General features: G+C 39.9%; 1 protein-coding gene across 3 annotated transcripts in view; it reads left to right on the top strand.

Moving 5' to 3' along the window:
- Window positions 1–8,046, top strand: part of CALCR (calcitonin receptor) — a 154,248-nt gene extending 146,202 nt beyond the window's left edge. For all 3 annotated transcript variants that reach the window (XM_064704308.1, XM_064704310.1, XM_064704309.1), the window contains exons 12-13: window positions 1,123–1,164; window positions 6,954–8,046. In XM_064704308.1, the coding sequence (XP_064560378.1) occupies window positions 1,123–1,164; window positions 6,954–7,175 (264 nt within the window). In that variant the 3' untranslated portion in view covers window positions 7,176–8,046. The remainder of the gene's footprint in view (window positions 1–1,122; window positions 1,165–6,953) is intronic.
- The last annotated feature ends 4,076 nt before the right edge of the window (window positions 8,047–12,122 follow it).

Genomic DNA, 12,122 nt, shown 5'->3' with positions numbered 1-12,122 from the left:
GCCTGTGTATCTCTATACAAGCATTTTGTTAAAAACTGATTCCTTACTCTGTATGTGTTGCAAAATATGCATCTGAGAGTCCAAGGCATTTTGCAAAGCATTATCTACAATTCAACTGGTAATCATTTAAATGAAGGTTTTATAGAAAAGATACAGCTGTAAAGCTCTTCAAAGCAGCCCTTGGGAACATAAGCTGCATTGCAGTTTTCCCCTCAATTTCACAAACTGCCATACATTTAGTTTATAATAACTGCTTTAAGTAATTTAAAATTAAAGCATTTGGCTCCCAGTGATGCTATGTAATGCTATTTTAATAAGAGTGAGTGCAGCTACAACATGGACTAGTGTAACTACATAATCCTGAATGGCAGGCTCTCTGTGCAGGAATTTTCTCATTAATTTCACACTTTGCCGTCTCATATTCCTACCTTGGCCCTGTTTAATCTTATGGCAGGAGTGAAATTCTATTTGAACAACTCTGGTGATGATGAAATTAACTTAAAGCCATTTACAACCAAGCTATGATGTGCACTATTTTCTGCCTCCCTACCCTATAACTCATGTGCTGTGGTAGGTTTTTTCCTTTTTCTGGCCACTTAGACCTCTTCTCATATCCTCTCCATCCATACAAACATACCAGTTCACTTATCCTGACATACAGTTCAATTTAAACCTTCCTGGGACAGCTGGATTCTCTGTGTCTGGCACTTTTGACTGGAGAGCTACACTCTGATGAGTGAGTGGCAACACATAGGACAAAATTCCTCTACCATCTCTTCAGCAAAATCAGTGGCAGTGTGGTTCTCCTCTGTAAGCAAAACACATATCTACCTTTTATTTTCCTTCTCTATATCTCTTATATATCAATAACTTCATAGCCATAACAGATAATCTATAAAATATAATAATGCTGGACTGGGAGTGGGGGGGCACAGTAAAACATTATGAAAAGACAACAAATCCATTTAATAGCACACCTGTGAAAGATGGGGAATGTCTGTGGTCTATGACGCAGAGGAAGTGGACTAATGTTTTATCTTGTATCCATCAAGGCCAAATTTCCAAAACATGATGAAGTCTATGTATTCTGATCCCTAAACTCTTTTCTTTTCCTTCTCTTAGGGCTTACTTGTGGCTACCATATTCTGCTTCTTCAATGGTGAGGTAAGTACATGAAATGCAGAAAATGAGCAGAACTTGTAAAATAGTCATCCTGCTGTTCATTAATGCAGATGAGAAGCATGTCACACTGCAAACTTTGGAACCACACCAAGTTGCTTTTACTCTCTACACACAAGCAGTGGTGTGCATTTCTGACAGCTCTGTGCAGAGTGTGACTGGAATATCCCTGAGCAGATCAATCAGCTCTGTTACCATTACAAAGCAGATGGCACCTAGTGAGGTACAGACATGACACTCTGATCCTACTATCTGCAGGTTTGAGATGGAGGTCTAAGTAAAGGTGAAAAATGCTTTACACCCCTTCCTGCCCCAGAACAGCAGGAAGGACCACAACACTCAATAAGAAGCACAGAAGGCATTCAGAGATCTGTCTGAGGAATGCAGTGGGGAGCTCAGATCCGTCCCTGGCAGCACTGTCAGAGGTGGAGGAGTGCAATTGCTTGAGCTCCTTTGAGGGTTAGCACTGGCCTTTTTACAGTCAATGTTTCTTGTGTAGCAATTGAGAAATAAAAATCCTTAAGGCAAAGATCTCTCCCAATCTCTTACAGCTGGATCATGTATATGAATATACACCTACAGTGGGTTTTAGATCCACTTTACTACTTCTTTTTTTTTTTTTTACAAGAAAATAGCATGTTAAAATATGTCAAGAACTATTTAAGTTTCTGCAGTAAGAATTTTTCCAAAGACGGTTGGCAGAAAAAAGCTGTTTCAACACATCAAGAGCCTTCAACTGTAGCAAAATAAAATACCATATATCTTAGCAAAGCTAGGAAGTCCATTAAAAAGTTCACTTTCAATCCAGAGCAGATGAATTAGATACAGAACAAAGTTTGTGATGCTAGCACTCGTAAATAAAGAGAGACATTTGCGCTCCTGTTTATCCCTGTATATTATTAGAAACCAGCAAATTTCAAGTAATGACGTGACCACGCTGATGTTTTGATAGAGACTGGAAACAGGCTATCTTATTGATAAGGTGTTACTGGCTGATTTGATAACATTCAGGATAGCAGAGAGTATTAAATTCTGCCACCATTTGTCAACATCTCTGTACATTTGCCTCTGGTTGGCTTCCTGTGTAAATGTACAGAGAAACTAAAGAATAAAAAAGACAAGAGGCCTCAGCTGCCGTTCTGTAGCATGGCTCCTCAGAAGGCACGACAGAGAATGGCAAAATGTGAGCAGCTAAGCACAGCAGAACCTCACACAAAGTGAGAGCTGTAAGATCACACTACAGAGGTTCACAGTTTCATGCATCCAACTAAACAAAGTTAAGACATGCACAACTCTTTTCCTAACACATTTCTGTCCCCAGTATCTGCAGGCTACTATCACCTTTCTCTCTCTGCTTTACTGTCATCACTCTGACACAGTTGAATATCCATGCCCTGGAAACAAAGACAAACTTCTGATACTCCCTAGTATGTAGGACCAAGAAGAAAGTAGAGGCCAGTCAGGCAGCTTTTGAAGCATCCTCTGCCTATAAGAGTGACTGCATCACTGTGTACAACCAGTACTCCAGTGTCTCCTCCAAACAATGTGTTACCCCAAAATCCCGATCCTGAACATTGCCTTCTTCACTCCTCCCAGTGTCCCCTGCATTTTTTCAGATTAGATTTTGCAAAACAAATTCCCTTTATGCTTTATAGCTTTACTGCAAGAGGTTGTTTCTCCATTTCTAATGAGAACATCCAGACTTGTCCAGATTAAAGGTTGCAGCAATGTTAAAAATGAGGAAAGGTCACAACAAAATGCACTGAAAACATAAAGTATCCTAAAATATATTTGTTTCTTAGTTTCATCAACTAGCTCTAATTGCAAAGTACTTTTGGCAAAGCTACAAAGTCAGAAGAGCATGCCCACTTTTACAATCCCAGGGATACAATTCTCAAAGTATGCACTAAGGAATACCTCTGAAGCATCTGCTTGCCAATATGCATGATTGATCCTTGGTGGAGCAGCTGATCAGAAACATGGATCAAAGTCAGGCAGTAAAAACAAATGACTGTGAGGACACAGGTTTCTCAGACTTGCTGAGAGTGGTTTTATTGGTGCTTGGGTACTTTTCACCATTACAGCCATTTTCAAAATCGTTGCATCTGCTTCAGATTTGCAGATTGTCAATGGCAGGAGTGCTGGAAAACCCTCTCATTATTTTCTTCTAGAAAAATTTTATTTAGGGAAGTTTTTTTTAGAATTTCTCATTAAGATGAGCAGTGTGAAAGATGACACCTCTCCAATATGGACTCAAGACAGTTTGGTGCTACTTGCAGCAGCACATAACCCATGAACACCCAGCAAAGTTCATGCACTAGACTATCTGGGCAGGGATGGGCTGGGCCAGGAGAGGATGAAAGGTTTGTGATCCTTTCTTCCCACTTATTTCTGCAGTTACACAATCTATAGATATATAAGGCACAAAACCTATAGAAAAACAGCAACAGACTAATGCCAAGCTGCTTTTAGAGCCCTCTAAAGGGAGCATTGAGTTTGACCAAGAAAACTGAGCTAATCTCCCTCAGTCCTGGTGTATGCAGAAGTACACAGACCAAAGACACAGTCTGTTCCTCAGCCATGATATAAGATTGTTTCCAAGCTGCTGCATACATCTGCTGCCATAGAGGCTAAAATTATTTCTCATGAGAAAATTTAGTGTGGGGCAAGGAGATTAATTTTAGTGCTGCAGAAGCTTGGCTAATCTGGGATTTACTTTTTTCCTACTGGAACATTTAACTTCAAGACTGAAACACATGAAGCTTAGCCAGGACAAACAGTGCTAAACTCCGAACCACTTTAGTGTGTTTTATAGTGCATTCATCACTACTGCCTCACTAACCTCACTTTAGTACCATGAGTTCATCTATAGAAAGAAATCTAAAAATAATAATAAAAAAAAGCTGTACTAATGTCTGCATTCATCTGGAAGAACACATAAACAATGTTTGGTTTTTTACTTTTGAAATTTAAAATCTTCTTGTACATTTTCATATAAAATCTTGGTGTCCCATAGAACTGCAGTTCCTCTGTCCAACAGCAACAGTTTTGTACAGATAATACAAGGTCTCTGCTCACCAGACCACATTTCCAAGCCTGGGATTGCTTCTAGACTGCAAGGCTGGACAACAGAATGGAAAGTCTATTTGGGGAAAAAACAGCCATGTCTCTTCTGTGCCAATGAGGTGTGAATGGCTAATAGAGAACAGAAAAACCTTTAAAGTCTTGAAGACCAGAGTAAATAAACTAGGGCTCTTCACTGCTTCAGTGGTTGCTTTCTTTTATCTGCCATCACAGTGGAAAGCACAGCAGGCATCACCGTGTGCCTCGTGGTCCCCAGGTGCCTCCTCAGTCATTAATACATTGTGGCTGTGCATGTGATTTTCAGTAATGCTGCTTACATATTTAAAATCCATGCCTGAATGGTTTTAGTTGGCACTGAGTTATGATCATCTGAGATTCTTGGAATCGTGGCAGAAAATTAGATTAGCAAGTTCTACTCAAATGCAGCAACTTGTACAATCCATTATCCATTTGTGGACAGATCCTTTTGTACAAACAAGCAGTTCAGCAGAGAACAAAAAAAAAAGATGCTTTAACCTTGTGCTCTCTCTGCTCTGTGGAGCCTTTTAGACCTTTATAATGGCACTTCTGATCATGGGCTGAACTGGAAGGGATGTGGCTGTTGTCTGCCCATCACACATACAGTGTAAGCATCATTCCCTCTGAAGAAGAAAATTATAAACTCCTCATGACAGGCCCTGTAAGACTCAGGGACATTGTTCTTCCCTCTCCAGCTAACCACACTATCTCCAGACCCATGGCAGACTCCAGTTCAGCTGAGAGCATCTGGGGAGCTTATCAGGAGCTTCTCACCTGCATAGCAGCTCCTCTCCCCATGCAAGAGTGATCAAAGCCTTGGGGTCTGTGCAGGGGGCAGGGGAAGGAGAGGGCTAGAAAGGAACAGAAAGTTTGCAAGAGCAGGCTCTTGCTGCCTTCACTGGAGATGCTGACATGAATCTGAACGGATGAAGTGCTGTGAAATGCAAACATGGCCAGCCTGGGGCAGAGGTGAAGGCCAGAAGGGCACAGTGGCTGGTGACTGTGGTTCAGGGGGGAGAGGTGGCTGTGGGCAGGCAGAGCCACTGTGCACACACAAGGTTTTGGCATTATCCTCCTTGTGTTTGCCCTAGATGCCCCAGTGAGACATGGGGAAAGTCACTGTCCTGGTACTTCTGAAGATTTCTTCTTCCAGTCCCTCCCCATAGCTTTTGAGGTAAAGCTAAAATATTCATACTGTAACATCAGAAGGCAATTTTAAAGTGACTAAAATCTTTACAAAGTTTAACTCATGCAATATTTCTGTATCAAGTGCTGCCGCTGCATTACTCTTTGACCCAGTAATTCTTTCTCACTAGTAAACTTGGGTGATTGTGTGATAAAACATCGTTACATGCAGCTAATTTCATTTTAATTGTCAACATTGGCATGGTAAACCCTGCTCAGAGCCCAAGTAATTAAAGTTCCATTGTGACCATATCTCTTTCCTGAACTCAATATTTAATTAACCCCCACAGAGCTATTTCCTTTAAGTGTTAGGAGATGGTGAATAGCAATACACTCTCCAAATGACAAGCAATGCCCACCTCAGCAGGACCACAGAAACTTTTAGACTCCTGTCATCACAGTGCCTTACTTGCACCTACCTTCCTCTGGAGGAGAGGGTCACTTACATCAGATTATTGCGCCAAATTGCTGCTATTCTCACTTTGTGTTGTTCAGAATCACTGATCTAAACAAAAAGAGCCAGGATTTGCCCACTTTCTGCTCATGTCACAAAATTATCAAGAACTGCCATGCATGGGCATGCAGCTGGAGAAGTCCTTCTTATTCCCTGGCAAGACTCAATAGTTTAAATCATTTCCTAATACCATGTATAACACCACTCCTAATGTAAATGTTGAATAAAATATCCTGTTCTTAGCAGATGACTGTTCAATGGTTGAAATCCTCTATGCTATGCAGAGGGCTATGACCATTCTATAATTTGTGAGCACAAAACCGGTTCTTAAATTACCAGAATAAAATCTCTGTTTAGCTGTCCAGATCCTCTAACTCTTTCTACAAAATTATTCCTGGCAAGCTCATGAAGTGTACTTACACTTTGCCATTCATGGCAATTCTCATTACTCAAGGCTGAGCTTCTTCAGGTATCAAAACGCATTAGTCTTTTCAGGAGCAATAATCCACCTGCAGCATCAACCTTTCCTTCCCTTTTCCTTCCCTCTTTCCTTCCCTCTTTCCTTTCCTCTTTTCTTTCCCCTTGCCTTGCCTTGCCTTGCCTTGCCTTGCCTTCCCTTCCCTTCTCTTTTCCCTTTCCCTTTCCCTTTCCCTTTCCCTTTCCCTTTCCCTTTCCCTTTTCCTTCCTGTCACAGGTGTTTGTATTACAACAATATTATATTATTGTACAATATTATATACCATTGTGTAATATTGCATATAAATATCTATTGTATATATTGTATATACATATTATACATGTATACATTGTGTATATATATAATTATTATTTATATGTATTTATACTATATTTTTTATATTTATTATATATTATATTATATTTATATTATATATTATGTATTTTTATATATTATATTTATTTATATATATTTATATTTTTTATTATTATTTTTATATACATATATATTATGTTATTGTAGAATACAATGTTATTGTGTTAGTTGCCTCGCTGTAACAGAGTGTTTCCCTGGCAGGTGCAAGGAGCTCTGAAGAGGCAGTGGGCGCAGTACAAGACGCAGTGGGGCCAGCGGCGCCGGGAGCACTGCTCCACGCGATCTACCTCCTACACGGCCACGTCCATCACTGAGGTCCCTGTGTACCTGTACCACCACGATGCCAACAATGAACACTTAAATGGCAGATACGCAGAGGACTCTGAACTCGTTGCATTAAAATCTGGAGACACGTCTGCCTAGCTCAGCACCAGCCGCTGCAAACACATTGTTTCATGTTCTGCTTGTGAGAAAACTGGGGAGAAGGGTGGGAGTGTGGAAATCCAAGATGCTGTATCAGAGTGCAGGCCCAGGCAGAAGGACACATCCTATCCAAACCACATCAACCTCTGACAGCAATGATGTAGAGGGAGTGTGATGCAGACCTGGCATAGCATTTCTTCCTGCGCACTGCAGAAGGGAGTGAACATGGACCTGCCCACCAGGCTCTGTAATCTCCACATCTCCTGATACCTGTATGAAGTGACCATCTGACATTTGTAACAGCCCCAGGCAGCCAATAGCAAATAGGAAAGAAAGAAACCAGTATGTGGCAACTGGAAACTTTCAGCAGTTTTTGCTTTTGGTACTTTTCATTAACACTAGATTTTAAACCATCAACTTTCACAAAGTGTAGCTGACTTGGAGTCATTCATTTTTCCTTTTAAATGAGCTTGATAGCTGCTTAAAAGATTTTACACATTGCAAGAAAAATCAACCATGAACAACAGAAGGACATTCCAAAGTATTGAAATCTTGGTGCTTTCCAAAGAATGCCACAAAATAATACCACCCCCAAAGGATACCCCAAAATATTACCATCCCTTTAGCAGGGGCATAAAGCAAATTAGATGAAATAGTCATTGCATACCAAGATCTCGAACACCCTCAGAGATACAAATCAATTCTTCAGGCTTAATGACACAAGTCCTGAAGGCATCTCAGAATAGATTTCATTTAACAATACTGGTAGTTCAAGAATGTGTATTTATAGGAAAAATTGTCACCCTATTACTCTACCCAGAAACTCTTCATTAAGACTCAATTCTCTCACTCTGAATAAACTTTGAAATCAGTTTGGGAACTATGTTTTATTTAATAGGCATTTTGAGTTGAGTGCTAGATGAATGCTTGTCTCTGTTACAAATTTGTTATCATGGCAGAAAATGTTCCCATGAAAGAAATCAGGAATCAATACCATGGCCCAGAATACGGTTGCTCTGCTTTTAGAATATGGTTGCTCTCCTGAGTTCCTAATCATTACATAGTCTTGCCAAAACCTTTATAATCTATTTCTGCTTCTATTGAAATTAGCACGCAAATCCCTGTTAACTTGGATGAGCAACGAACAACTCTCTTCAGTGTTCAGGAATGAGTTACGCAATAGAGTTCAGTGGAGACTTCAAAAACATGAGGCCATTTCCTCCACAGTGATTTGAAACCATTTTTAAATGTTGTATCCAGCCAGGCTGAATTTTCTTCCCTGACACAACCAGACTCTAAGCTTTACCCTCAATTTGTAGATTTTAAATGGAGAAAAAATGTACGTATCTAGTTACATGAGTCACCACCTCCCTGGAAAAGTCCCCTCCAGGAGTGAGTTCATGAGGCAGAGCTGTAAAGCCAGCACTGTGAAGAGGGAATGAGGCAATGCCTTGCAGGGAGGGAAGCTGCTCTGTTTTCACCACCAGCACACCCACCAGCTGTGCACCACGGCACGTTGTCCCCAGAATGAGGAGGAAGCTGCCAGCTCTGCCACTGTAGAACCAAGGAGGAGCTGGGGAACAAAAAGGAGCTGTCTCCTGGCGGTGCAGATCACCACACGCTCAATCCAGCAGAACACTCACAAGGAAATACCATCGTGTGTGTTTGTTCAAGCCACATACCTACTTTTCAGACTTCAAGGAATACAAAGACAGTTATTTTTTCAAACAGTATTTCTCATATTGCTATTTCTACTTTCGCCAGTGAACAATACGAAATGGAGGAGCCAGTTGTTAAAGACAATAAAGTGGCTCTGCTAGGAATCTGTATCATTCTGAATAGCTTTGGGGCACACTGCACTTCCCAGGAGGGCTGCAAGAAGGCATTCCTGCTTTCTAAAGACACAAATGAGCTGATTGTAAAAGAAATGTGAATAATATAGAGAGTTTAATAATGAACATGTCAGTTTTAATAATGTAAAGTTTACAACATGTAAGTGCAAGTTGTTCCACAGTCAGCTACGTTCATGTGGATGTACGAAATGGAAATGCTTTACCATTATACTGATTGTTTTCTTTCTTCTATAGTGATATTTTCTTGCTCTGTTTAGTAGAGTGCTCTGAAAAGTCACATTCAGAATCTGAGGTTTAGGATATTGTTTGCAGCTTTGGTGTTCTTGTGTCAGTCTTTATGGAAGTTTTGGTTTCAGTCAAGGGATGATGATTTCACAAAAAAATTGGTAAAACATACACACTGACTTTAGGGCTGTCATCACACTTGGGTTTTGTAGGAAAGGCTGAGTTTTAAAGGTACTTACTGAGTAATTTCTAATCAAAATATTTTCCAATGGGAAATGCTATTTTTCTTCATCTCAACATGGTTTGAAATGCCATAATTGCACACATAAAGTACATTTTATTCTCTGCTTTATAAATAGCACCATACACTAGTGACAGTAATATTGAGAATGCTGATACAACCTCAATAATTCCAATTATGACAGTAGGCTGATTTGACTCAAATAGATTTCACAAGAACAGCAGAAACATATAATTAATATATCAGTGTATCAAAAAGTACGGAAGGAGCTGACACTTGAATCAGCAGATTTTAAGAGGAAAACAACCTCACATTTATCACCTCTGCAGTATCTGCTTCCTCTCAAACACCACACCCAACACATGAAAACCCAGTTTAGTGAGCATTTGCTCTTGCAGAAGGTTTTGTGTGGTTGCTCTGAGCAACCAAATCTATCAGGGAGATAGATTTAGATGGATGCTGGTTGTTATGCTTTATGAGATACAGAAACACAGCACAAATTAAAATATTTGTTGTGGCATGGGATGTTGAAAGTAAGACTTGATTTTTATTTTATTTACTTAATAAATATATTTTATCTGAAATAAAACAGCAACAAAAGTACAACAGGCAATTTTCTGTGTATTAAAATTGTTAGCAATAATGCCACCTCAATTAAAACACTACAGAGTGCTCACATAGCAAAATAAGTCTGCTTTAGGATAAGAATAATCCCACAAAAGTGGTGAATTTCTGTTCTCTTCTCCCATTCTTTGCCAGCCTCAATAAACAAAATATGAGGAGACTTACAAAGATGGATATCTGAAACACTGAAAATGTGAAGGTGACTACATTTCCACTGCTACAAATTTTCAAAATTCGGTGTGTCATTGTGAAGCTAAATACTGCTCAAAAATTTGAGGATTTGTAACCTAAAGTCAATTGCATTGAAACAGTAATTGATCCCAAGCAAATGAGAATCTGCAACATGAACATGCCCTCTCTGCTCTCTACACAACTTTTTATGCATTTCCAGATGGATCCCAAATCTGTATTTAGGAACCCCTTTACTGAGAATTCAGAGCATAACTGAGAAAATAAAGTAATTCTCAGCATCACAAATACAGATCAGCATGTTGTCCTCATCCTAATAAAGAAGGGCTGTTTTTACCTGTGAAATCAAGTGCTGAGAAGACTCCCATTGCTGAGCAAGTCCTGCTGCTGCAGGAAAAGGGAGAACTGGGGTAAAAATACTAACCAGGTTGTGGTACTGTAAGTCACTAGACACAAATCAGCACAGTCAGCACTGGGGATGATTTAGGCCCAGCTCACCTGCCTTGGCAAAGAAACCATTTCAGTGACCTGAATTCCTGTCAAAACTTATTCTCCATTATTTCATAGCAGCAAAGATGGGCACTGTGCTCTGTTGGAACAGGAAGGTATTTAACTCTCCCTATACACCATTTAAGATTTTCCTCATAATCCAATTTTGGGACCTCACAAGCCTCACTTTAAAAGCAACAATTATCTTCAGCCAATTTTTAAAGAACATCAGCATTGATTTTGATGCTCTGGTCCTTTTTGTCTCACTGCAAGCAAAAGCAGCTTTGAGAAGGGGCCACAAATGTTACTTTGTGTAATGCACAAAGTGTGCCCATGTGTGACTACATGCAACACTCCCACACCCAAGTGCTGGAGATGTTGGTTTGCGTAATATGGTCAAAGAGATACAGCTCCTTCCCTCATGTGCTTTGCATTTCTCTCCCCCTCAGTATCACTATCATAACATGTGTTTATTTCCCAATCTGTGCTTTCTACATATTTTTCAGGAGAAACCCTTTTCTTTTACAATTTGCAACTTATGCTGGCTTGCCAAGATGTAATCACCAAAATCAGACTGGAAAATATATATTTTGATCCAAACCAGGTTATAGAATTCAGGTGATTGACCCACACTCTTTTTTAAAAACTACCCACTGAAATTATGGAAATGGTAGGTGCAGATTTAAAACTAAGTTAAGGTAAAAGTCTGAGCACACAAACCAAGTATCTTCAGAAGCTGAGTAACATCTTTTTTACTTTTGACAGAATACAATCCTGTTATTTAAACGCTTTAAAAAAAATAGAAAAAATCTAAACAGATCTTGTGAAGTTGAAAGTTATACAAAAGGCACCAAAAAAACCACAACCATCTGGAAAGCCTAGATAGCATGCATACATATGAATATATGTACAGTAAATTATTATAAAATATGTGTTCAGGTAGAAAGTGACCCATCATCCCAAAATGAACAAAATCTAAGTCATGAGTGGGAGAGGCTGCAGGTCAGAGAAGACTTGTAGCCTCCAGTAATTGCCTTTATGCTTTCTGGGGACTCCATATGGAACACAGACAACCAGGGTCATCCATCATCCCCCTCCCATCCCAGATGTGCTCATGATGGGAACGACCAGGACCAGAGACACTGGCTGCACTGCATTTCTCAGCTCCATAAACCAGCACTGAGCTGATGAAAGGAGCTGACTGGGAGATGAGCAGGAGCAATCTCTTTTCCAGCTGCATGGTAATGCTGGGTTATCTCCTTAGCATAAGATCCACTGTTGTGGAGAGGATTGATCTTTGACGAGGCAGCTCCTTGGTATGGAAAA

The sequence above is a fragment of the Zonotrichia leucophrys genome, chromosome 2 (assembly GCF_028769735.1).
Source record: "Zonotrichia leucophrys gambelii isolate GWCS_2022_RI chromosome 2, RI_Zleu_2.0, whole genome shotgun sequence".
Taxonomy (NCBI): Eukaryota; Metazoa; Chordata; class Aves; order Passeriformes; family Passerellidae; genus Zonotrichia; species Zonotrichia leucophrys.
This window is presented reverse-complemented; position numbering and strand designations above follow the sequence as displayed.